This window comes from Rhipicephalus sanguineus, chromosome 6 (assembly GCF_013339695.2).
Source record: "Rhipicephalus sanguineus isolate Rsan-2018 chromosome 6, BIME_Rsan_1.4, whole genome shotgun sequence".
Classification (NCBI taxonomy): Eukaryota; Metazoa; Arthropoda; class Arachnida; order Ixodida; family Ixodidae; genus Rhipicephalus; species Rhipicephalus sanguineus.
This window is the reverse complement of record NC_051181.1, coordinates 35,481,633-35,507,458: the sequence shown is the minus strand read 5'-3', so window position 1 is coordinate 35,507,458 and position 25,826 is coordinate 35,481,633. Positions and strand designations below refer to the sequence as shown.

Below are 25,826 nucleotides of genomic sequence, written 5' to 3'. Positions count from 1 at the left end.
CAATCGCGTACAGAATCTTCTCGTGGTAGTCGTTTGCGCCCTCGACTTCTCCTTCAATAGCCTCGTCTTCCGTGAGATCGAGAATGTCCTTGTCTAGCTGGCAGAGCTCAGCTTCTTTCGTCTTTAAAACGGCGACTTGCCTATTGACCTCACGCGCCTCGGTGTCGGGATTCGGCAGCAGTCCTGTCAGGAGCGTAATATTCCGGGAGACGCTGGCCCTGACAGTTCCACGCACCTTCCGAAGACGCTCGGTCGAAGACATCGTTGTCCAGCACTGACCAGTTCCCGGGTTTCACGGCACCAAAAAATGTAAATAACGAGGACCCGTGGTCGTAGATCAGGAACACGTCTTTACTGCATGAAGGCTAGCTCCCAATCCCACTTCGTTCTCCTCCTCGTTTCCTCCCTGTCCCTACCCCCAAGACTATGACCCACTATTCTATTTTCAACAGACGCTATGTCAATTCTTCGGCATGCAGTGCCATTTAATGTGACATTGCTTTCACTGAGCCAAATAAACCCAATGCACAAACAAAAGCAGCACACTCAGCTAACCAGCTAGCCTAATTGCTGACATAAAAGTACCCGTCATTGGAATGACGCTTCAATTATTACTCTAAATGTACTGCATTGAAAAGGAACCACAATGCTTCGTCCATAAAAAAGCTCTTCTTTGCGTCGGAATCCAACAGGCCAGTGGCATTTAGACACAAAGGAACGTTAAAATGTGCATATGACACAAAAATGTCGGATATTCATGTACCATATACGCGCAATAATATGCTCTATTCCAATGATCGCTAGACTTGAAGGGATCCCAGAAAGTGGTTGACTAATAGCGCAAGAGTTTTGGTGATTGACGATAAATATTCACCATCGTAGTTGTTGAACTGTCGCTTATAAAACACCGAAAAAATAAATAATCGCGATATTATGACAAAAAAAAAAACGGCCAATGGCGGCCGGTGTGGACCGGTAACCGGCCCGCGCCATCTGAAAAACCGGCATGGCCGGTCTAAAACCGGACGGGTGGCAACCCTAGAAAGTACTCTTTCACGATACCGAAAACACCACGCTTGCTGCGAGAAGACGCTTAGTAAGCGAGAAAACGCACAAAAACAAAATGTGGGTGGCGACGCCACCTTGAAGTTTTCGCACCGTTCGCCGTGACGTCACATATTTTGACGGCGCCTACTAGGGACTACGTAGTTCTTAATCGGTAAAAATGAAGTACATTGTCCTCTGAGGGGCCCATAGACTTAGCATACGAAGTTTGGGGTAATTTCGTTGGGGCAATGGCGCCAAAATACGATAAATAAACTTTGAAATCCGTGACGTCACGCGGGGAGATTTCGGCGCGAAATTTAAAAATGAGACTTTGAACTTTATTTTCTCCTCTATTAACAAACCTATCATGGCGAAATCAACGACACTAGAGTTCTCAGAGCACAACTTCGATGTAAACCGACTCATTGTTCCCCTTTAGTGTCCCTTTAACGTTGGTGCACTTCATAGCCGTGTGTGGATAAATATGCTTTTTTGACGACTATATGATAGCAAGTGCTGTTCTCATTTTGTTCTAAGTATATAGAAGATACTTGCGTAGCTGCCTCGCTTACTACAGTGGATCACTTTCCATTTGGCATTTCCCGCTAGGTTGAGACGCAGTCAGGCCAAATCACTGCTTGAAAGGTCCGTTAGTTCTTAGTACTTGTGCAGGAAATCCATGCCGTTCTGCTTGGGCTCAGCGGTGGTGTTTCCAGCTCACCACTTCTGACACCACGTATCGTATAGCAGACTAGTGGTCATTGTAGTCGTTCGGGCCTCGCGGAAGTCCGCTTCTTCAGTCAGAATTTATTATGTGTTTATTGTGCGAGAACTTCCATACGTAGAAGAGGTGATGGCTCTGGAAAGGTGGCATGCACTTATCGGCAGGCGTGGCACATGCACTAATGATAGCATACCATGACATAAGTGTCTCACGGTTTGCCATCTTGCCTGGAATCACGATGTAACACATCTCTGCGTTATCGTAGGTGCTGAGTGACTATTTCAAAAAAGTGCGCGCGCACATGTGGCCAGACTGCGAATGGGGATCGGTTGCGCATGCATATGCGGCGTGCTCGCTTTCCATGCGCGGCAGACAAGAGTTTGCAGCGATCGCACCGCCCTCCAGCTTATCTTCCCGTTTTGTTATCCGCTCGCTCAGTGGCGACGAGACACTCGAGGCTTCTTGTCCACGGCCGTCCCGGCGACAACAACACTCTACATGGCGTCTTCGTCTCCAGGTGAGCACGGATTTCTCGCCGCTATGTTCGCGGGAGAATGGCACCACGCACTAGCTTACGTAGGACACAACTAATTCGCGACACACCACAGATGTGGTGCTGACAATGACAGTGCTGATAATTTATTATGTAAAGGCGGAAGCCGCTAATGAACCCTATATCTATGAATGGAACAGTGTAGTGTGACGGAACGCTTCCTGAAGTAGGCAGACGTTGCCTTGTAAGGTAGAGACATCGGCGTCGCCACGCATCGAATTCCTTTGAATAAAAAAAATGCCGACGTTCTGCAGTAGTCACAAACAAGCAAATAATCGTTTCCAAAGACGTTCAACTCACGGTGTTCAAGAGCAATTTGTACACATTAAGACAATCCAATTGAAGGCTGTTGCTTGGCACCGACAGCACGATGATTAACTCGCTTAATAACATAACGCCTTATAAATGACGTCATTTCTAAGTGGAACTGAATATGTCTACTGACTACAATTACACGAGCGAACGGATCTGCGGCTGCCAGCGCCTAGCGTGCGCATCGGCTCGTTTGATGCTGAAGGTGCAAAGTTCAGGTGGCGGTCCTCTAAGCTTGTCCATAAAGAAAGGGCGCCCGTAATCTGTCAGGGCCGACGAGCCGGAATGTCTCTCCTTTCGTCGTAAGGAGAGCCAGCGCGTCCACGTAAATTGCTTACTACGCGGACCATGACACAAGGGCAAGCCTACCGAAGCCCACTGGCGCGAAATTTGTATGCAGTGGATTTTCCTCGTGTCAGCGGATTGTTGCATACTAACGTTCGAACTATTACCGGTGGCGTTTATTCCTCGTAGCCAGGTGCTCGAGACTTACATCCAGGGTTTTCGGGGTCCCGGGCCTCTCAAATAATATTGCAGGCACCCCTTGCGTGATGATCAGATGCACATGCTCGTGCTCTACCACAAATGCACGCGTACGTGGGTATGCATACATACTTACATAAATGCATACACGCAGCTTACGTCGTCTGCACCCCCTCATTGAGTGCAGCAAAGATTCAGCGTCAGTCTTCGCAGGTCCTTTGTTTGTGAACCTTCTTCAAAGGAAAGGCGTAAACTAAGACACCACGAAAATGAGACAACAAGCTGTTTGTAGTCTTGTTTTCTCACTTTCATGTTGTCTAAATTTGCGCCTTTCATTTCAAGATGCTTCACCAACAAGCCCTTCAAGAAATGCTTCTTAAGATACCGTTTGTTTTTGTGCATGTCTGTGCGCTCTGCACATCATTATGGAATAACTAACCTGCTCACACACCTTGCGGCCGTCAGACATTGCACTGTACCTATGTCAGGCTATGTCATGCATGAAAGCTTTTGCAAAGCCTTAATTTATTGAATGCCGTGTGGAAGGTTCAGATATTTTGGTGAAAGTGAATCCCGAAGAATTCCGTAGCATCGCTGGGCATATACGGCTTAGAAGCTCTGGGTTTTCCGAGCTTCTACATTTTTTACTAATTCAAAACATTTTGCATTCTGGATGCGCCTCAGTCAGGGCAAACCACCCATACGACACGGAACAACGTAATATACGTAATTCGGTCAGCATAAGGAACATCAGGTTCAACACTCGTGGCAGGAATGTAGTTTTAAAAGGTAATTTACGATAGTGAAGAAATCACCTCGACCCTATTTTATCGGTGAAATAAAACCTTAAAGCTATTACTTATGAAGAGCGGGAAATATCTGTGAAAAAGTGCCCTGTAAACAGTCTACCTTTACACTGTAGTAATGATACCAGAGCCAAAATGCTACCATGAAGTGATGAACTGAAGTAGAACGGAACGCCTAAAGTGACATAATGATCCTCGTAGCTTTGTTTCTATATTTAAATAAATTAAAATTAAGCGCACTCAGTCTGTATTCGCGCAATATTTATCGCAGGAGGTGCTGCCTGTTGGTTGCAAACGTGGAAATGTCATTGTCATGTTCAAGAGTGGCGACAAAACAAGAGCTTGTAGCAAGGTCGACAATTGCGCAAGGTTCCATTAGGGTTAAAACTCGTTGTGTCTCCTTCTTCGTCCTTGTTATTTGCACTGCTTTAACCATAAAGAGATTGTAATTATCGGCCTATTTCTTTAACGTGTGTACATATCATTTATACAAATTCATCAGACCATCTTCGGGCTAGCAATTTCTTTTCTGCGGCAAAGCATGGGTTTGCAAATGGATTTTCCTATGACACGCGGCATGCAAAATATACACGTCATATCATCTCAACATATAATTCTGGTAGCCAAGTAGATTGTACTTTGCTCTATTTTATCGAAGCTTTCGAACGGTAACACATTCAATCATTCAACTGAAATTATGTCTCATGTCGATAACAATGCACCGTTTTGTTGCTGGCGAGTCATCATTACGTGCAACTCTCTTATCGGGTGTGCCGCAAGGCTGGGTGTCGTAGCCGCTTCATTTTTATCATTTATATCAATTATCTCGAATGTGTAGTCAGTCCTGTTATTTATTACGCAGGTGACTGCTTTACATATAGCGATATTAACCCTTTACTGCACAATTTTTTTTCGTCATAATATTATTCATGGAGTTTCACGGAAGCTGTACTACCATCGAAAATGCATTTCGTGGATTTTTACAGTTTGTGTAAGCAGAAAAAGGTTACGTTGCGAATTTGCAACAACGAGCAAGTAACAAACAAGTTGAAGGGGACTCAACTCAGTGTGATTCGAACTCCAATATTTATTTGCACATAACACTGAGTGGGTGCACTCATGTTGTAGTGTGGTACAAAAGGAAGCAATTGCTCTTGCTCGTTGAACAAAGCTCGTTGCCACACTTCTAGCAGAACGTCTTGCAGATTTCCACGCAGCCAGGAAACTTGCAGCGCCTTTGCACATCAGGTTGAACTAACAATCTAAAAACATGCTGCGCACATGTTGAATCGAAATGGAGTGACGTTCGCGGTCGGGGTCAGTTCTCGAAGGGCCCTGTCTTCACTGTCATAAAGAAATACTCTGTCATAGCAGCATTCCGGGCCCATATCTGACAACAAACCCCATGTACACGTTGTTGCATTTGCGCAACATAGCAACGTTCCGCCGCCAGGAACAAACTATTACGAGATGACAATGTTTTTGGAATCTACACAATCAGGAGGATGTGTAGCAGAGCTTAAGAAATTTTCCCGCGCTTTATCGCGCTAGGCAGTGAACTTATAATGCACTGTGCTGTATTGCTACCATGAAATGTATCGTATTCTTTTTTTTATCTTGCCTGGTAATATTTTTCATTTCTGTAATTTTTTCAGCTCTGTTGCGAACATATTTTTTACGTGAATTCGTTTTTAAGATTGTCAGAGCTACGTACGCGAAGATTGTGCCTTTTAGCCGCTGCGTTTCTTGTGCGCAAGAAACGCACCGCTTTGTTCACTGTTCCCATGCGTGTATCTTTTGTACATGTTGAACTGTAATGCTTTCTGTTTAACTTACTGTTTTGCAATTGTTTCTTTTGTATATTGTCCAACTTGATATGTATATGTACATATATTTTGTGCATTGCCCCCTTACTCAATGCCAAGGTGCAATACCTGTGTGTTTAGAAGAGCCTTTACTTGCGAATTACTGCATGAACGCGACACCAGTACCAGTTGTAACGCAATTTAAGTAAGTAAACAGTAACGTGCCAAAACTACGCCACAGCAGTGATGGACCACGAAATAATTTTGACCACCCGGGGTCCTTCAATGCAACCTAAATCAAAGTACACGGGTGTTCTTGTATACCGCCCCCATCAAAATGCAGCCACCATGGCGACGATTGAAAACCATGCCCTCGAGCGTTCCAGTACTACATTACCTGATAAGTATCTGTGGATTGCCATTTAACACTTCACAGTCCTGTAATGAACATCTTTATCGCTTATGAGCAAAAGCCAGTCGTGCGTTGAACTTTCTACGACGTAATTTTAGGAAATCACCTCATCTTCTTAAATTATGTCTCTACGTATCAAATGTATGCCTAATTTCGCAATATGCCTACATCACCTCGTATCCAACAATTAAGTAATGTCTGTGAACTGGGTAGTGTCCGAAAACGTGACACCCGGTTTGCAACAGGTGAGTACAGTTCAATCAGCAAATGAAACGAATTTCCTCACATCTGTGTAGTGGGTACTTAGCTGATTCGCAAAAGGAAGAATTATGTTGTAGTGGGCGCTTAACAAGTGTACTTGCAGTAGGCATTCTAGGATAGTTTTAAACGGCCAATGTAAGGCGCACAGACGTTCGTTGCCTTGCGGCACGGCTGAGGTGTCCAACAAAGAAGCGAAGTGAGGCTACCGATTGAGAAGGCGATGCGAACGGGGCCCATGAGTTACGCTGTCGCGTTTTACACTTGAGGCGAAGCTCGAACGTCCTCCACCATTTTTCCTTTGTCTTTTCGCAGCCTTTTTTACATATCTAAACCACCTATCTTGCGGCATACATACGTACTTATTTGTTGACCTTACTTTAGTGGGTGTCAGAAATAATAGGATATGAGAAACCCAGTGTGTTTACATATTATGAAAAAATAAACACGGGGATATTATCTTCTGTTTCCCAATAAAAGAGGTGAGGTAACCTAAACTTATTGTATCTTTTAATGAAGCCAGAGCTTCTTTTTTTCAAATATTGAATTACAAGGTGTTACACCATGGAAATTATTCTCCTATTCGTGTTGTTTTTTACTGATGTAGCTAATTGAAGTGTCACCGCAGGTGACGGAATTTACGTCTATAGCCTCATGCCTTACAACTTCTGTAACTTCTAGGCCGCTTTTGAGCAAATAATGGATACTGTACTACGAGGACTGAAGTGCAATACTTGCCTGTGCGTGCTTCCTTGACGGTATGACCTTTCCATAAGCACTTGCAGCGCGTGAGACAACGTTTGGACTTGCCTTGTGCTGGTGGCCTTCAACTAAATACCAAGAAGCGCTACTTCGCTGACAAAACGGTCAAGGTACTCGGTCACCTTGTCAGTAAGGACGGAATTCAGCCTGACTCGGATAAGATTAGCGCCCTCCTCCGCTTTTCCAGGGCTCAGCGCTAAAAAGCTGCGTAGCTTCCTTGGCCTCGCTTCGTACATTGAGTGATTCATACTTGACTTCGCCATCATTGCAGTACCGCTCCATCAACTCATTTCGTCGGATACTACCTAAATGTCTGATTCCGATTAATTCCGAGCTGCTTTTGCCGCCTTCGAGTAAACTGTCGCTTCCGAAGAGATATTTTCTAATTTTGATCTCAGCTCGCCCACCCTACTACATGCTGACGCCAGGGCCATAGGATTGTAGTCGCATTTTGTAACGTCAGAAACTCTCTTTATGACGAAAAAGACGCTCACCACGGAAAATACATGCGCAAAGGGAAACGCGTCGGCTTATGGAACTCGCATCAACAAGCCCGACAAAAGGCTCTACCGAAGAACACCTGGTCTTATACACATGTTGCACCATTACACTGCGGCAGAGGAAAACTATACCAGAACCAAACAAGATTCTCTCGCCATTCTGTGGTCAATTAGAAAATTTCCGCGTTATCTACATGGCGCCGCCATTCGACATTCCTTAATGACCACCACGCCTTGTGCTGGTTGTCTACACTGCGTAACTTATGTGGACGTTGGGTTCATTGGATGCTTCGCCTCAGGGGCGTAGCCAGAAATTTTTTTCGGGTGGGGTTCAACCATACTTGATGTATGTTCGTGCGTGCCTATATACGCAAGCAAAATTGAAAAATTTCGGGGGGTTTGAACCCCCCCAACCCCCCCCCCCCCCTTGGCTACGCCCCTGCTTCGCCTGCAAGGATATGATATTGATGTCCTTATACGTACGACAAGATAAATAATGACGACGTTGATGTTTTCTGCCCGTGTCCGCTACCATCACTCTCAAATACAAGCTTTTTTACACCTGATATAAACGATTAGGTGCATATGTGTTATGAAGTTTTTACGTCAGAACGAGAACGCCTGAGTGCAACGCTCTCGTGTGTGTGTGTGTGTGTGTGTGTGTGTGTGTGTGTGTGTGTGTGTGTGTGTGTGTGTGTGTGTGTGTGTGTGTGTGTGTGTGTGTGTGTGTGTGTGTGTGTGATTGTTTTTCCCTTATTATTCTCTCTCTCTCTCTTTCAACCCCCTACTCCCCAACCTCAGTGCAGAGTGGCATACCGGATTCTACTTTCTGGTAAACCTCCCTGTCTTCCTCTTCTCTTTCTCTCTCTCTTACGCTAACATCTCTCGAACGGCTTCTCCCTCAGTCCAACGACATTTCGAATCTTTCCAACGTACAGACTAACCGTCTTTCCATTATAGAACGTCTCAGTTAGGGGCGTAGCCAGAAATTTTTTTCGGGGGGGGGGGGTTCAACCATACTTTATGTATGTTCGTGCGTGCGTTTGTATGTGTGCGTGCCTATATACGCAAGCAAAATTGAAAAATTTCGGGGGGGGTTTGAACCCCCCCAACCCCCCCCCCCCCCCCCCCCTTGGCTACGCCCCTGGTCTCAGTGAACAACTCGTGCCCCTAACACGCTGGTTCGAGGTTGAAGGACCTTGAATGAAATCACCCCGCGTTCCGTACCGAAGGACAACGCTGAGTTCTTGCTACTCCATTATCACTTCGGTCAGTGATCCTAGAGATATTACATAAATTTCCAGTAGCTGGTCACTTCGTACTTCAAAAAGCATACGACCGCATCAGAAATCGATACTCTTCACCTGGCATTGCAACCAGCCTAGCCAAGTACGTGCCTTCTAGCAAGCTGTGCTAGCGATGCAAACGACTGATATCGTTGCCGGCGGAGCTTTTTCAGTTTGTCCGATGTATCGAATCTCTTTTCAAAGTACACAGTACCGATTTGAAGCGACTGCTACCATATCAGCTGGCGGTAAGCGTTGGGTAGTTACTGCCGTAGACCGTTTGATATGATGCCCTGAAGTGGTGCAACACCTTCAGGATCCACAGAAGAGGGCGCGATCTTCCTTACGGAAGCCATTTTTATGGCATGAACCGCCACGCGCTCTCTTGAGTACGACCGATGTTCGTAAAAGGTCGGTGTATATTGTGAACGTCGTCATTCGTAAAAGTCGCTGTAAATTGTGAGGCCTTAAATATCGTCGCAAAAGCTTTTCGCTGAGTCGGTGTATTGGCGCCCAGACCCAAACGCAGTCGTTGTGGCTCGATGAAAAAATAACGGCTTTCGGTCCTCTGCTGGCTCCTCCTGCGCAGGCAGGCGAGCTCTCGGGTCTTGTCGTCGCGTTCTATGTGTTTACGCGAAGGTTGTCTTCGTCTCTGATGTTCGAGAGCATGTCATCAAGCGTCGTTGCCGGGTTTCTTCCATAAAACAGCTTAAACGGCGGCATCTTAATCGTTTCCTATATTACCATGTAATAAGAGAAGATTACACATGTAAAGATGACATCCGTATGTAAGGATGGCAGCTCTATGTATTTAGAGACTCGGTATACCGTGCGCAAGCGGCTATTAATAGAGCTATTCGTCTACGGGAGGTAGGTGGTTGTCCTGCGGTGACTTGTCTGGCTGTATTGCAGAATCAGTTGCGTAAGTCCCGGTGTAAAAGCCGTACCTCCGTCGATCATGAATACTTCTGGAGCAGCGTGCCGAAGCATAATATTCTCCACTAATAATTTTGCTAGTTCCAATGCACTAAATTTAGGCAAAAATTTCGTTCCGGTAGTCCGTGTACCTATGATGTTGACAGTGCAAATGACCCCAGTAATTCCATTCCGATCTGCTAGAATGCCCGACGAGTTGTTCGGTCGGCTGCAGAAATCGACCTGGCCTTGTCGGTCGTGTCTTGCGCCGCTGACAGTCTTGGCATGTCTTGACTTAATGGGTGACGTCGGTGGTTAGGCGCGGCCAACAACACTTTGCTTGTATCCTCACAAGCGCGTGCGAAAAACCGAGCTGTCAAGCCATCTGGTCGTCATTCAGGTCGTGCAGAACGTCGGGTCATAGGTGCGACCAGGTACAACGAAAAGGTAGTTGGCCCGGAGAGGCGAGAAGTTTTTTAGGAGACAGTCGTATTGCACTGAGGAAACCGATGACAATTCCTCGCATAAATGCCTTAGGAACAATGGCGGTTATGCCTCAGGAGTATTCTATCAGGCTTTTCCATTCTGGGACCGTTCGCTGTTGTTTGGCGAGGCGGTCGTCACTTATGGATCCCAAGAAAGTGTGTTCATCCGTGGATGTCATGAGGTGGTGGGACATGGTGGCGCGGGCCACAGTCGACGTTAGAGTAGCGCCTTCGTCCGATCTTGTAAACCACGGGGAGTGAAGTCTGAGACTCAACCATGCGAGGTGACCTGCAAGGCCTTTTACGTTTGCTAGCCAATACAAAACCTGGTGATCGCTGAATACTTTGTAGCGCCCCCGTGCAGGTAGTGGCGGAACGAAGACGTAGCCCAAATGGAGGCAACGGACTTGTTTTCTGTCGTGGAACAATTTGCTTCCGCCTTGGACAGTGACCGGCTGGCATAATTGATGAACCTTTCAAGTCCATCTTTTCAAATGCAGATGGCGTAAGTAAAACGAAGATACGCATAAAATAAATATAGTCTGTTACTTTTTATTCCTTGCCCCTAAACGCATGAACGTTTACTTATAAATCAAGTTCGACATTTGTGAACAAAGATTCCTCGAATTAGTTCGCCTGTCTCGCCACCAAGCGAAGCCAGACCACCTATCAAAGGTTCGCACGTGTGGCATCGGCAGCTTCCGTTCTTTTTGGTCGCTCGCAGAATGCGCGGTGTTGGGCTGGAATTTCGGTGACGGTGGTGCCCGTGAACACGGCAATGCTGCAGCTGTGGACGACAGCAAAGCGAGAACCCTCGCTTTTTTATCTTTAGGTGTGTTGCGTAGCTATGGTTAAGGCACGTCGACCGCTGTCGCTGCGGCTGTAGCTGCGTCACAGCTGTACGATAACGTTCAGGCGCGTTGACGCATACTCATGAAGAGTCCGCAACGATTTTCATGGCTCCCAGCAACATATAACTACTTTCGGAGCTCGCGCAAACAGTTGGCGGTGGCACTATGACAACGAACCGACAAGCGTGGCCAAACTCGACAAGCGTTACCGCGATCGAGTGGTAGCGCGTCACTGGTGCTTTGAAAACGCCTGGCTTGAGCTGCCTCTAGCAGCGTGAAAACAAGTAACGTGTCTCTTTAAAAATAGCGCTTTTGCTCGACGAAAAACACTAGTGTGCAAAAACGCAAAGTGTGCCTCATACTTTGACTGAATGGGGCGGGGGGGAAGGCGCTGCGATGAACCTTCGCCGCCCCCCCCCCCCCTCCCCGTTGGGGAACCTGGCGCACGCCTATGAAGCCATAGAAAAGATTCATCGACTTGTGTGCGACGATGACCGTTGAGGGCAAGATTAGAGCATCCTCGCGCTGTCAACTTGACAGGAGACGTCTATATAGTTGTTCGCAGCTAGGCGTATTCACTCGTCAGCGTTGCTCTCATCGATCTGAAAGCATAACTGCGTTTCGTTAAATGATAGCAAGGAATAACCGCCGGCCCTGCCATAACCGCGACGTGCGCTGCGTGGCGGCGCACTTTGAGTGCGGCTGCATATGTGCCGTCACAGGCGTTGCTTCAAAGACTGAACATTGAGAACTGTGTCTATAAGCACAAGAAACAAGTTTCCAGCGAATTTCAAGCCTCACGCGGCTTTGACTCATTCCAGAAGGCACTGTGATCTGGTGTAGGCAGACGACACCGGCTTCGGGGAACAAAGATTTGAAAATTTTTTGTTTGTAATAGGACGTCTTGGACTAACCCCTCAGCATCACTTCAGTGGCGCTAGAGTATGCATTAAGCTTATTTTCTTTGAATAAAGCGTACAAAATAAATACACCAGTTTTTCGTCTAAGTCAAGCTGTCTCTCCTGATGACGCCGCAATGAGGGTGCTCAGGAAACTGAATGTTTTCATTCGCGAGAGCGCTGATGGCGCGGAGCATCACAACACTACGCAGGAAGGTCCGAGCATCAAGTGCTTCGTTGGAATCATTCTAACCACAAAAACACCGCAGAGCAGAGGCGGCCGGGAAAGCACGCGAAAGCAACCGTAACCTGTAGTTTTTTATAGGGCTAGCTTGCGGTGATGTCTCTATATCGCCAGAGAACGGCAAGTACTGGCGAAACCGTCAACTGGTGAAATGTTGCACGTTGTCGAAGTTTAGACGCAACCAATGGGAGTGCTTTGTCTGTCGCTGCTGCTAAAGGAACGACTCGTGTAGACTCAACATGGCAGAATGACCGAATCGTGCTGCGCTTTGATTTATTTAGGGAGCGTCGGTGAATCTTCTTTTTTTGCCTTCACATTCTTTTTCATTTGCTTTATTGCTCGCACACCTTTACGTAAAGCAACAAATAATTCGTCCTATGTTTTAATCTGTTCGCCTCATTGGTTGCGACATACAAATATGGATCCCCCTTTTTCCCGTATCTGCACTAGCAACCCATCAGCTAATAAATATTGGGCTATGAGACCTTGAAAATCCAGAGCACATCACATAGTTTGGAAGTAAAAAACATTTACTTATCAGTACAGGAGAAGAAAGCAATGTCACAGGTAAGTACGGAATCTCTCCCCGAGCGTCTCGATACTCGCCGCCCAAAGGCCCTTCGTTTGTTTAAAAAAAAAATGCCGGATGAGAGTCTCTGTTTCTCCTCTGTTTCTGTTGGGGCCACTTTTTATATTCAGAGAGAAAAGTAAGATTAATAAGAAGGAAAACTCCCGTTTCGAACACTAGGATAGGCAACAGGGTACGTAAAATAGGGGAAAGACTTGTAACGATACAGTGGACTTATATAGAGAACACGTGCACAAACTGCGTTTAGAAACTGAAAAGAAAAATGATAGAAATGAAAGAAACTGAAATGAACTAATCCAATGAAACCGACTCTAAGACAGAACGAAAAAATGGCTATTTCCAGTCATCTATACGGGCCTTGAGTAGGGGTCATCGTCGTTCGTGCAGTTGCAATGAGTGCTAACTTATTTAGAAAAAATTGGGGGACCCTTAAGCTTCACCTTTAAGAGTTGAACGCGATAGCGAAATCCGGCCCCTAGTGCGCACTTCAACTACTAAGTGCATACTTATTAAGTGCGCGCGCGCGCGCACACACACACACACACACACACACACACAGACACACACACACACACACACACACACACACACACACACACACACACACACACACACACACACACACACACACACACACACACACACACACACACACACACACACACACACACACACACACACACACACACACACACACACACACACATGCACAGACACGCGCGCGCGCGTGCGCTACGTGGTCAGGCCAGGAAAGCGGAGGTCAAACGCTAACAACGACATGAAGATGCCTTGCTGAGAGCCAGGGAAGCTGAAATGAAGCGCCGTCGTCGTGTTGTCGATCACAGGCGTCAACGACACCAAAATGACGCAGAACTTCGAGCTCGAGAAGCGGAGGCCAAGCGTCGGCGTCGCCAAGACAACCCTGACATGAGAGCGACTACTTGACAATGAATGTCCCGCCGGCACTCATCGATGAGCAAGGGCTCTGCTGTAGTCGAAACATGTTTTTCACAATGTCTCACAGATGGCAGCACATTACAATGAAACCTCGGTGATACGATCACAGTTCATACGAATTTCGCTGTGATACGAATTCTTAATTGGTCCCGGCCAAGGCCCATTGGCCTGCAATGTAATGGAGTACGGTTGTTGCGAACCGATTTTCACCCAGCGACGTTTGATACGAACGTACGCTGCCATCCAATTACGGGGTGGTGGTGAAAAGCATTTATTTACAAGGAGAGGTGTGGGACCTCATTAGAGGTTCCTTCAGACTAGGTGGAGTCTCTATTCCGGGACCCCATTGGTTGAAGCCGCCGCCCTGGCTCTCTGTACCAAGGCCTGTTGGGCCCGAAGGTCTGAGCAGCCGAGCAGGGCCGCCTCCCAGTCCTCTCGTGTAGGGTTCGGGTGAGGAGTAAGGGCTGTGTTGTTTTGACAGGCCCACACCATGTGGTAGGTGTCCGCCACCTCCCCACAGTGCTGGCACTGTCCTGTGACCGTAGGGTCGAAATGTTTTATGATTGCAGGACATAACATTGTGTTAGTCTGGAGCCTTAATAGGATGCGCTCATCTGCTTTCTTCAGCCCCCTTGCAGGAGGAGGGTAGCGGCGATGAATTTCCCTATAATATTCTAGAATTTCCCTATACCGGAGGAGAGGGTAACCCTCCCCGTCTGTCTCCATTGGGATTGATGGAGGAAACCCGGAAATGAGCGCTCGGGCAGCCGCATCTGCAGCCTCATTTCCCCGCAATCCCTGATGACCCGGAGTCCAAATAATACGTTTCGGGTGAGGGTCCGTGTCCCTTATGCAGTTGCGCAGTATTTTGTAGGCTAAGGGTGAGATGTACCCTGCTACGTAGTTGCGACACGCGCCCCGCGAATCCGTAATAATGCATCTGGAATTACTGTGAGAGGCCGCAAGGGCAATGGCGACCTCTTCAGCCTGTGTTACAGTATACGCCCTAAAGGTTAGCCCATCCACCTGCGTTCCTTCGTGAATAGCAGCGGCCGTGTACCACCCCTCGGGGTTTGGGCCAGCAACGTCCACGTAGTAGACACCTGGCTTCTGTCCATATTGTAGCTCCAGCGCCCGAGCGCGCGCCTCACGTCGTGCGGTGTGTTCATCTCTGTCCATTTTAGTGGGGAGAGGTCGGACCAGAAGGGCTGTGCGCCACAGTTCTGGCACCTTGACCCGCTCCTGTAGGTGGAAGTCATGTTTTATATGCAGTCGCGCAAGTAGACTTTGGCCAGAGTGTGTTTGGGCCAGCCGTGTATACTGGTTGAGGAGGTGGGCTTCCCTAAGCTCCTGATATGAGTTCACCACACCCAAAGCCTTAAGACGGCTGTTGGATGTAGAGATCGGAAGGTCAAGAGCCCTCTTTAACGTTTTCCTAATTACTGCTTCGATTTTTTCTTCCTCATGTTTGCGGAGGTAGAGGTAAGGGACGGAGTACATGACCCCGCTGGTTACAAAAGCGTGCGCCAGCCGCAACGCATCTTTGCACCGAAGTCCCCCCCCTCTTGTTGGAGACCCTGCGGATCATGCGACCCACCTGGTCCCCTATTTTCCTCAGTTTGGTCAGTGTTGTGTCAATTCGGAGCTGTTGGTGAATGTATAGGCCCAAAACCCTGATCTCCTCCGCTCGTCTGATTGGACCCGTAGGAAGCGTAATGGAGATATCTGTGTTTTCTTTGGACATGCCTCTGATGTGAAGGAATTCAGACTTGTTGGGTGAGCATTGGAGTCCGCAGCGCGCCGCGTAGGTGTGTACAATTTCTGCAGCTTGTTGCAGGCTGTCCTCAATGTTACCCAAGTTCCCTTGTGTTGCCCAAACCGTGATGTCATCTGCATAGAGGGCATGGCGAATGCCCTCTATGCCCGCCAGCTGGCGTGGTAGATGCATCATGGCGATGTTAAATAGGATGGGAGAGAGGACAGCCCCTTGCGGTGTCCCTCTAGTACCCATTTGATATGGTCCGTATTCTGAGTTTTCTATGCGGATCAGGGCGGCTCTGTCCGATAAAAAGTCCTTGACGTAATTGAACGTGTTCTTTCCGCAGTTAGTGCCGCTGAGGTGTTCGAGAATGACGCTATGTTTAACATTATCAAAGGCCCCCTTAAGATCTAAGGCTAAGATGACCCTGTCGTTGTATTTCATCACCACCGGTTGGATGACCTCTCGGTGTAGTTGCAGGAGTACATCCTGTGCCGATTTATGAGGACGGAATCCGAACATGGTAGGAGCAAAGGCCCCCTTCTGCTCGAGCTATTCCGAAAGTCTGTCTCGCACCATCGTTTCCATCAACTTACCCACGCAAGATGTTAGAGAGATGGGACGAAGGTTGTCTGTCTTTACTGGCTTCCCTGGTTCGGGGATGAATGTGACCAGGGCTGTTTTCCACTCAGGGGGGACCGACATCCGGCCACTCCAGATATCATTATTGTATTCCAAGAGTTGTGTCAGCGTAGGGTCGGCCAAGTTTGCCAGCGTCTTGACCGTGATGTTATCCCTACCAGGAGCTGTTCCTCTGCGCATCTTTGCCAATGCTGCCTTCATGTCATGTAGGAGGAAAGGGGCGTCTAGGGTCTCGTTTTCCTTTACCGAATATCTATACTCCGGACCTCGCGGATCTTGCTGCTGGCAGAGATACGTGTCCCGAAGCGTTTCCGCTAGTTGTGTTGTGGTACCTTGAAATCCATGAATGGCTCTTCGGAGGTGTCTTTGCGTTTCTCCTCGCGTTTGTGTGGGGTCAATGAGGCTACGAAATAGCCGCCATGTTCCCTTGTTTGACATCTGATGTGCGATATCATTACATTTGTCTGCCCAGTTTGTATCTGCTAAGTGCGTTGCGTATTCCGCTGCTTGTGTTGTTAGGTCCTGAATTCGCTTTCGAAGGGCTCTATTATGCTTCTGGCGTTTCCATCGGCGCGTGAGGCTCTGACGGGCCTCCCACAAATGCAGAAGGTGGTTGTCAACCGCGGGGTGCTCATCCGATGTTTGCAATATGGATTCGTATTTCTTCTGGGTGAGTATGATGTGCGCAGCCCAGTCTGCATAATTGCCTGAACGCAGGATAGGCGGGATATTTTCCTTGCGCATTTTGTCCCAGTTAACTATTCGCGCTGGTCTGTCCTTCCGTCTGAAAGGGTGTGTGGAGAGTGTGATGTTTAGTAGGCAGTGGTCACTGCCCAGTGTCTCCTCTAGGTTAGTCCATGTAACGTGTCGTGTGTTCTTAACCAGAGTGAGGTCAGGGCATGTGTCCCTGCTCACCGAGTTACCAAGGCGCGTGGGTGTGGCCGGGTCGGTGAGAAGGGTGAGGCTTAAGGTGGATATAAGCTCCGCAAGCCGCCTCCCTCTGGCCTCCTCGCGTTTGTACCCTCAGAGTCTGCAGAGGGCATTGAAGTCGCCTGTGATAACCAGAGGTGCACTGTCGGCGCATTTCAGTGCACGGCAGAAAATGTCTGCATACGTGACGTGGTTTGTTTTGGGTGGAGTGTATATGTTAAGTATATACACCGCATGGTTTGTCCTACGGAGGGGCAGGATCTGCACCATGGTGTACGAATGCTCCGAGTTAAGCTCTAGGTCTATCTCTTGCGCGGTGTACGATTTGTGCACCAGAATACAGGTGGATGGGTTCCTTTGAAACGTGTTATAGCCTGAGAGTTTAGCCTGCAAACCTGGCTCTTGAAGGGCCATCACTGCAGGCATTTCGTCCAAATTTTGAATGTAGAGGTGCAGGTGAGATCTTTTGCGCCGGTCCCTGAAACCTCTGCAATTCCACTGTATTATCGAGAGCGATTCTTTTTTTCTTTGTGCTTTAGAAGTAGGCCCTGCCATATTTATTATATCTGTTGAGATGGGTTAGTGAGCGGTGCCGCGGAGAGAGCTGTACCGTCACTTTGCACATTCTCTAGGAAGTCGCAGAATTCCTCGCGTTTCTCGCCCTCCGCTGCGCGGAGAATTTTACTGGGGCGCCCGACCTCGCGGATAGGCCCTGTGCGTCGTGAGAATCTCGGGTTACTGCTGAGCCATGTCTGAATGGACTGCGTTACTTGCTGGGTTACAGTTGCTACCATGTGCTGCGTCTGCAGCTGGATAGCTGCCTGCACGGCTTGAGTAATCATATTTGGGAGCTGGGTCATCTGTTCGGTGAAAGCTAGTAGCTGTTCTTCGATATTAGAGACCCGGGACTCCAGATTTTCGATCGAGGCCGAGTGAGATGTTATCGTACTGCCCGAGCACTCAGAAGCCGAGTCACTCTCGTCATCCATGCGCGGTGTAGGGTTCTCCGCTCTAGCCTTTTCGAGCGCCTGAATTTTGGCTGCCAGCTTCGCATTTTCTTTCCTTAAGGACTCCAACTGCTTACTCATCTCGAGTGTGAGAGAGGTGGAGGAAGGAGAGGAGGACTGTGAGGCAGTCCCTGCCCAGTCACTCACCTGTTGTTTTGGAGCATTGTTGAGTGGAGGGAAATCCCCGGCCTGGAGAGTCGGGGACTTCTTTCCTGATCCTGGCTTGACTTGTTGAGACATGTTCTTGTTTCCGGCTTTCTGTTGCGGTGGTTGCCGCTGTTGCTGACCTTGCTTCCCCATCTTCGGAGGTGGGTGTGGCTGCTTGCTCGGTGTTGTTGAGGGTCCTGCCTGGTTCGTTGCCTCCGAGCGTTGTAGCTTACGGAACTTTCCGGTGCAGTCCGCGGACCCTGTGAGGTGGGCCCCTTCGCAGATCATGCAGGATGGCTGGCACTCGTGTTCTGTTAGGCCGTCTGTAGTGGCCCCAACTTGCTTGCCGCAGTATCCACAGCGTCCATCTTCGGGGTGGGGGCAGTTGTCTACCCGGTGGCCGACTGTACCGCATCTGTAGCAAGCCGGGATCGTCTTCTTGTAGGTTCTCACGGGGACACATTCATAGTTGTAGTGGATGTATCGGGGTAGTCTTCGGCCCTCGAAAGTCACCACCGCTACATTTGAGGAGCCCAGTTTTCTGACGAAAGCGATTTCGCCCTCCCTCCAGCGGAGTTTCGACTTGAGTGAAGCAGAGGTTTCGTCATCACGGACGCGGATGACCCCTTTGCAACAGTCACCGTTGATTTTCAGATGCCCACGGAAGGGGTAATTCTGTTCCTCCACCGTGAGGTCGAATTCCTTGGTAAGTTTGTCCGCCACGGCTGTGGTCTGCGTGCCGCAAACGATCACGTTCTGTTCCCACACAGGCCAGACGCTGAGGTCTTCGGCTGCTAGGTCACCGACGTAGTTAGCTACTGCAGAGCCCACTTCTCCGTGCTTGAACACCGTCTTTAAATGGAGCGTCCCTCGGGGTTTCAGGACCACGATGAGGTCTTCTGAGCGCAGGCGTGGCGTCTGTTTCGGGCGCCACTGCTGTGCTGTCTTCTTACTTCCATTCTGCGGCGCAGCGCGAGCACCGCCGGGAGTTCCTGAGCGGGGAATCCCCGCCTGTGCCAGCGACGCTGCGCTGGCGTCTCCCTTGGTTGTGTTCGCCTGTGTCCTGCGTTGCCGTAATCGCATTAGGGCTTGCAAACACTCATTTTCCGTGGGTGGAACATCTTCATCTTGGTTTTTGGTGTCAATTTCAGTCCATTGCATGGTCACCGGGTCATACCCGGTGATCTTCGTCGCTGCCATACCTGGGAAACCCCGACGCCAGCGGCGTCGAGCCCAGCCCTTGATAGGGCCAGCTCAACCGCGGCGAGGCGGAAACTTCAAGTTGGCTTAAAAGTCTTGAAAACTTAGCCCACCTGTAGAGAATCGGTGTCCACAGATTTCTTGCGATGTTAGGCGTCTGAGGGCATCGATTTCGTTGGGGTTCAGCTTATAGATCCACGGTTCCAGTCCAAAAACGATGGAGCCGTTGCGCCGCACGTCCGATCACCTTGCGCGCTTGCAGCGCCCCCCTCCAATTACGAAGAGGTGCTGTCCGTGCTGTCGCAGAAGACGCGCCAAGCATGTGCGAGCGCGGGAACGCAAGCGTGGGCATGCGCGCCGCACCGCCAAATTCTCAAAATCAAGGTGTAAGAAAAACACTTTTCTTACGGTCTGAATAAACCTTCGGAGACACGTCACGGCCTCCTAGATTGTGTGCGCGAATCTTTGAGGCTCTTATGTGCCTCCGTGTGCCTTCGCGTTTAGATTGCAGAGGACATTAGAGCCATGCTTTTTAGATGCGAAGTATCTTAAGGCGGAGCTCAATCCGGTGGTGGTGGTGGTGGTGGTGTGCGTTCTGACCACCCTTACTGCGCATGCGCATACCCTCTCCACACACCACCTCTCCCCTCTACACACCTCCTCTACACACCTCCTCTCCACTTTCCCTCTCCCCTCCCCTCTCCACTTTCCCTCTCCCCTTCCCCTCTCCACTTTCCCTCTCCCATACCCCTCTCCCCTCCCCCTTTCCACTCTTCCTCTGAAACGCGGGCTAGACATGCCGAAATTCTCCCCTGCTCAACGCCGCGATGAGCTCGAGCGCATGCGCGTCCCCTCCCCTTCTCTCTCCTCTCCTACGCTGCCCCCCTCTCGCCCGCCTGTAGGCCGCGTTCCCCGCTCGCCCTGTGAGAATTAACGGCCAGGCTAGATGGAAGATACGACGCGCGTAGCGTCCCTCTTCGCGTTCCACGACGCGAGGTCGGTAGCATGCCCAACGAACGCCAACGGAACGCGATCGTGCAAGTGCTCCGGCTTCGCATCGCCTCATGGTCCCCTTTAGCGGGAGATGGTGTAATTTTTTTTCTAACGCGTCGACGCGGGCTGCTGTCGTTGTACTGTGTTTACACGTGCCTGCCTTGTGCATCAGACATCCTATGCAAGGTGGACGAGGCCCGAGAGAAGGCGAGCACGGTCTTGGCGAAGGAGTCAGGCCTCACGTCAACATGCGCGACCGTTGAGGTCACACTTGTGCGGGCACGGCTGTAGATCTCCCAAAAAACATTCCCAACACCTCCGGGATAAAAAAAAACACAACACAGGACTGTGGTTCTGTAATTTTGTGGCCTTGATCCATCGCGTCAAAGCGCTTCTTTCGTTACATGTCATGCAAAGCGCTTCTTTCGTTACGTGTCATGCAGAAAAGCATACTAAAATTTGGAAGGGGCTACTGCTGTCACGGCTCAGAACGCACCTGGTTCATTAATTAAGTACGCGCGTACGGGCCGTGTATTTATAAGTGCTGGTATGATTGCCGACATATGAAAACTTAACTGTCAATCATTCAGGGTTCTTCCTGACGTTGCTGCGGCCCTGAAAAACAATAAATGAAAATGTACGCCAGCTTTCTTTTGTCGCATGCTAATTTTCCATGCTTTCTGGTGATACGAATTTTAGATGATACGAATATTTTTGGTGGACCCCTACGATTCGTATCACCGAGGTTTCACTGTATCTAATATTTGCTGTTTGTTTAGTATGCTTTCCGCTAGATAGACATAGTTATCCATTTTGAAGCTGTGTGTGTGTGTGTGTGTGTGTGTGTGTGTGTGTGTGTGTGTGTGTGTGTGTGTGTGTGTGTGTGTGTGTGTGTGTGTGTGTGTGTGTGTGTGTGTGTGTGTGTGTGTGTGTGTGTGTGTGTGTGTGTGTGTGTGTGTGTGTGTGTGTGTGTGTGTGTGTGTCTTTTAGCATGGTTTTTAGCGGCGATGGGTGCACTGTACCGGCTCTTTCGAAGCTTGGCGTCAAGCAAAAAACGTAGTTTGATGGCCTCGCCAATGCGCCTACAAATCGCCGAATGGGCTCATTTTCGTCGTGGCACCTGCCCAACAAAATAAAGAATCCCTCAAGGCTGTGCTTAGTTTGCAAGGCACACGGCAAGATGTCCGAGAGAGAGAGAGAGAGAAATAACATTTATTTACACATCCGGCGTGTGGGAAGTCCCCGGCCTCGCAGGGCGCGGATGTTAAGATTACGGCTATTAGAGTCCGATAATAGCCGATGGGAGTGCAAAAGATGTGAAATTGGTCTTCATATATGCCTGTGTGCTTCAAAGTCTTTCACACACGAAAATAGCACTGAAGCAATTGATGCAGTTAAGCGTCGCCTTGCGCGAATGTGCGCTTCTGCCATGCAACATTAAATGCTTTAAGGAGACTCCTTCCTCTGCATGGCATTTATGTAGTGTTTCTTTTTTTTTTTCGAAGCAGTTGCAAGTAACGTCGTGGCTTTGTGGTAGGGCACCTGCTTGCCACGCAAACGGCCCGGCTTCGATCCTCAGTGGTGCCGAAGATTTTATTGTTTATTTTATTTGCATCTTTCTCAATTTTTCGGTCAAGGACGATTTTTCGCTCACAACCAAAGACGCCGATGCCGACACCGGAATTTCTGCGACACGAGCTCTCTACCGCTATCGCGTTAAAATAAATGGCCTATATCAAGTCGCTGATTAGATGATATAGCGTAATTGCTTAGGCAAAACCTAATTAAACCAACACACAATGAAGACAAGGGAGGTACACGGGACAGTATTTGTAGTAATTATGACGTAAATGATAAGAAATTTGAGTGGATGAAAAAACTTGCCACTGGTAGGGGCGGAACCTACAACTTCCCGATAAAAAAAGTGTCCGATGCTCTGCCAATTGAATTACAGCGGCGGTAGCTTTCCCATACACTTTATTGGGCATTTCTGTGTGCATAATCCTGGAAGCGTTAACCAGTGCCGCTCGTAGCCATGAACACGTGCTTGAAAACAGACATACGTTAAAATCTAAGGCCGGTCTGCATAGAGAAAAAAAGACTTTCCTCCTGTTATTTAGAGCACGTTGACAACTCTCTGCAGTTTTGAATGTTTTAGCTTAGTTTTGGCGTTTAGCTCAACATACATCGACAAACGCTGAAGTCGGACAAAAGCTGAAGTCGGAGTGCAATTGCAACAGTGTAAGTGAACACGCCAAGTGTTGAACCTTTACAGTGGGTGAATATCAGCCGTCAGACAATAAAAACAATAGGACGCTAGCGCGTGGTTGTATACGGTCGCAACGTATTGTACGAATGCGTGTGTCTGTGCGCCGACACGCCGTTGTTGGCGGCGTCATCGCTGACGGATGCGTCGTAATAAACAGCGCTCGAGCAACTGGCGCAGAAGTACGCGTGACTCGGTGTGAGTCTATAGAAAAAAAAATGAACAAAGAAAAGGGCAAATTATGCACCGAAGGACAAGTCAATAAAACGAATGGTGCTATACTGGAGAAGCTGTGTGGCCGCAGGAAATACGAGGTTAGCTTCCGTGTGGACCGGAGACCCTAAGTAAGACAACTAAGTGCAGCATCGTTATAGAACGACATATCATCGCGTAAACGGCATATCGAACAAGTAGGAAAATTGTTGGAGTTTTACGTCCGTCAACCACGATATCGTATTGAGGGACGCCGTAGTAGAAGTCTCCGCAAATTTCCACCACCTGGGGTTCTGTAACGTACACCTAAACCTAAGTACACGGGCCTCTAGCATTTCGCCTCAATCGAAATCCACACAGAACATGAGGGAAATACAACGGCGAATAAGTGCTTTCCCCTGTACGCTACTGGAACATAAGCTGTAACCAGCCACGTTCTCAAAATGTACCCGAATCCCCCCACACACACACACACGCACACACACACAACTTACTACGTCATGTCACGTAGTCATACCGAGGTTTTGGCACATATAACCCCTGAAATTATTTCATTCAGCGAAGCAGCCCACTACAAATTTAACTTGTTTATACAACCACTTCATTTTCAGGGTAATTGACGCAAATGCAGACTAGATAATGCCTCAGGCAGCGTAAGGCACACTTCTACGTAAACATTTCTTGCGGTGCCGGTTTATTTTTTGAAAAGCTCCGTGAAGATGCTTTGGAAGCACTTATCGTTTCGCATTCAAGCTAGCTAGGCGTTATGGAAAGGACGTTTCTGTGTGTTATTGCGTAATGAGATGCACTGTTCCTTTCGTGTGTTGCATTAAGTAATCATTACGAAGAAGCGACCGCATTTATCAATTATACCAACTTGCGCTTAAGGCGCACGAATGCGGACAACGGAAGCGTTCGCAAATTTTCGATAACCTTTGAATCACAAAATTGCAAGGGCGTAGCGAGGGGGGCGGGGGGGTTGGGAGGTTCAACACCCCCCCCCCCACCCCGCAAATTTTCAATTTTGCTTTCGTGTATATACACGCACACATACAAACGCACGCACGAACATACATAAAGTATATGGCTGATTCCCCCCCCCCCCCCGCGAAAGAAATTTCTGGCTACGGCCCTGCAATATTGGATTGCGTGCGGACGACCTTCCCTCTTTCCTGGCACATCCGGGTCGGAAAATATGACATCCACCGCGAAGGTGGCGCTCCTCTCTTTGGGCAGCTGTGCTTGCGATTCCAGCAGAACTCGGGCTTGTTCTTTCCAAATGACGCTTGTGGACGTTGATAAGAGGCTCCTGCGAAATTACGCATTTAGCTTCGGCTCCCGATTTTCGAATCGCGTCGTGGCCACGTTCTTCCACGAGAAGTGGCGCAACTTATCTTCAGAGTTCTTGTTGTCGATGGTGTATCGATGACCTTTCAAACTTCTCTAGGCAGCTTTTGTGGTCGTCTGATGCAGCTTAACGGAAAATGTGTTGAACGGAAACACGGTTGAAGGGACGTTTCCTCGTAGAGGCTGTTGTGGCCATTGCTGCAATAGTCTTGTCTGGTAAGGGTCCGTTCTGCGATGAAAATCCTTGGATTCTTCGACAACTAATACGGCGACCTGCGACAAGCTCGATGGTCCGGGTGGGCGTTGTTTTTCTCGTGGTTCAGGCTTGGCTCTGTTCGCCACTTTGCGGGGACGTCCGGAACACGAACTCATAAACACTTTCACCAAATGTCGCACTGTTGCGACAGCGAAGAACACTGGAACTACCCTCGACAAGGAAGTCGTGACAAGGAGTCGCAACTTTCGTGATTTCTAAAATATGGGTATGCAAATAATTGGTGCACATTACAACTTTCTAGTATAAACAACTGCCCTCAAATCAATATTTCAAAAGTTAATTAACCAGTTTTTTAATCAGCTGCATCAATCTCAACTGCGGGAAAGTATTTCCGCCTTGACGTGGAGTTCGTGTGTGAAAGCGACAGGAGCCTTATACTGTCATAAGATTTTTATAAAAAAATCTCTATTGTCTAAAAAAAACACCATTTATAACAGCTGCATCTTATCGGTGGTTACCTACGGAGCAGAAACCCGGAGGTTTACAAAGAGTGTTCAACCTAAATTGATGACGACGCAGCGAGCAATGGAAATAAAAATTATAGGTGTAACCTTAAGAGACAGGAAGAGAGCAGAGTGGGTCAGGGAACAGACGGGGGTTAAGGACATATTCGAAATTAAAGAGAAGAAATGTGCATGGGCCGGGCATGTAGGCGCGTAGGCAAGATAATCGCTTGTTATTAAGAGTAGCATACTGAATTCCAAGAGAAGGCAAACGCGCGAGAGGGAGGCAGGAAGTTAGGTGTGCAGATGAGATGAAGAAGTTTGCGGGGATAACGTGGCAGCAGAAAGCACAGGGCCGGGTTCATTGGCCGAACATGTGAAAGGACTTTGCCCTGCAGTGGGCGCAATCAGGCTGATGACGATGATGATAATTATTTCTTCCACCAGACACCCGACGCCGCATATACGCGCACATGCATTCATGCAATCAGGTCTAGACGGACGTGCACAATTCACAGAGCCAAGAACGATAACGTTGTTTTGAACAATAACTTTTTCGTTATCAAGTGTTTACAAAAAAAACTGCCTCTACACCATCTACGTCGCGATGTATTGCGAAAGGAATCTTGTTTTTTATAAAGATAGCCGCTCCGCCACTTTGTGTATGCCTTTCTCTGCGTATAATCGCATAGTATGGGTGTGTTAGCTCAGCGT

The 25,826-nt window shown here is 48.4% G+C and overlaps 2 protein-coding genes across 2 annotated transcripts in view; one reads left to right on the top strand and one right to left on the bottom strand.

Annotated features, from left to right (window-relative positions):
* The window catches only part of LOC119395688 (U8 snoRNA-decapping enzyme), an 80,024-nt gene that overhangs the window by 52,137 nt on the left and 2,061 nt on the right, over positions 1-25,826 (bottom strand). The gene's annotated exons all lie outside the window — the stretch shown is intronic.
* The window catches only part of LOC119397191 (solute carrier family 41 member 1-like), a 46,578-nt gene continuing 22,875 nt past the window's right edge, over positions 2,124-25,826 (top strand). The window contains exon 1 of the mRNA XM_049416484.1: positions 2,124-2,288. Coding sequence (XP_049272441.1) covers positions 2,270-2,288 — 19 coding nt within the window. The 5' untranslated portion in view covers positions 2,124-2,269. The remainder of the gene's footprint in view (positions 2,289-25,826) is intronic.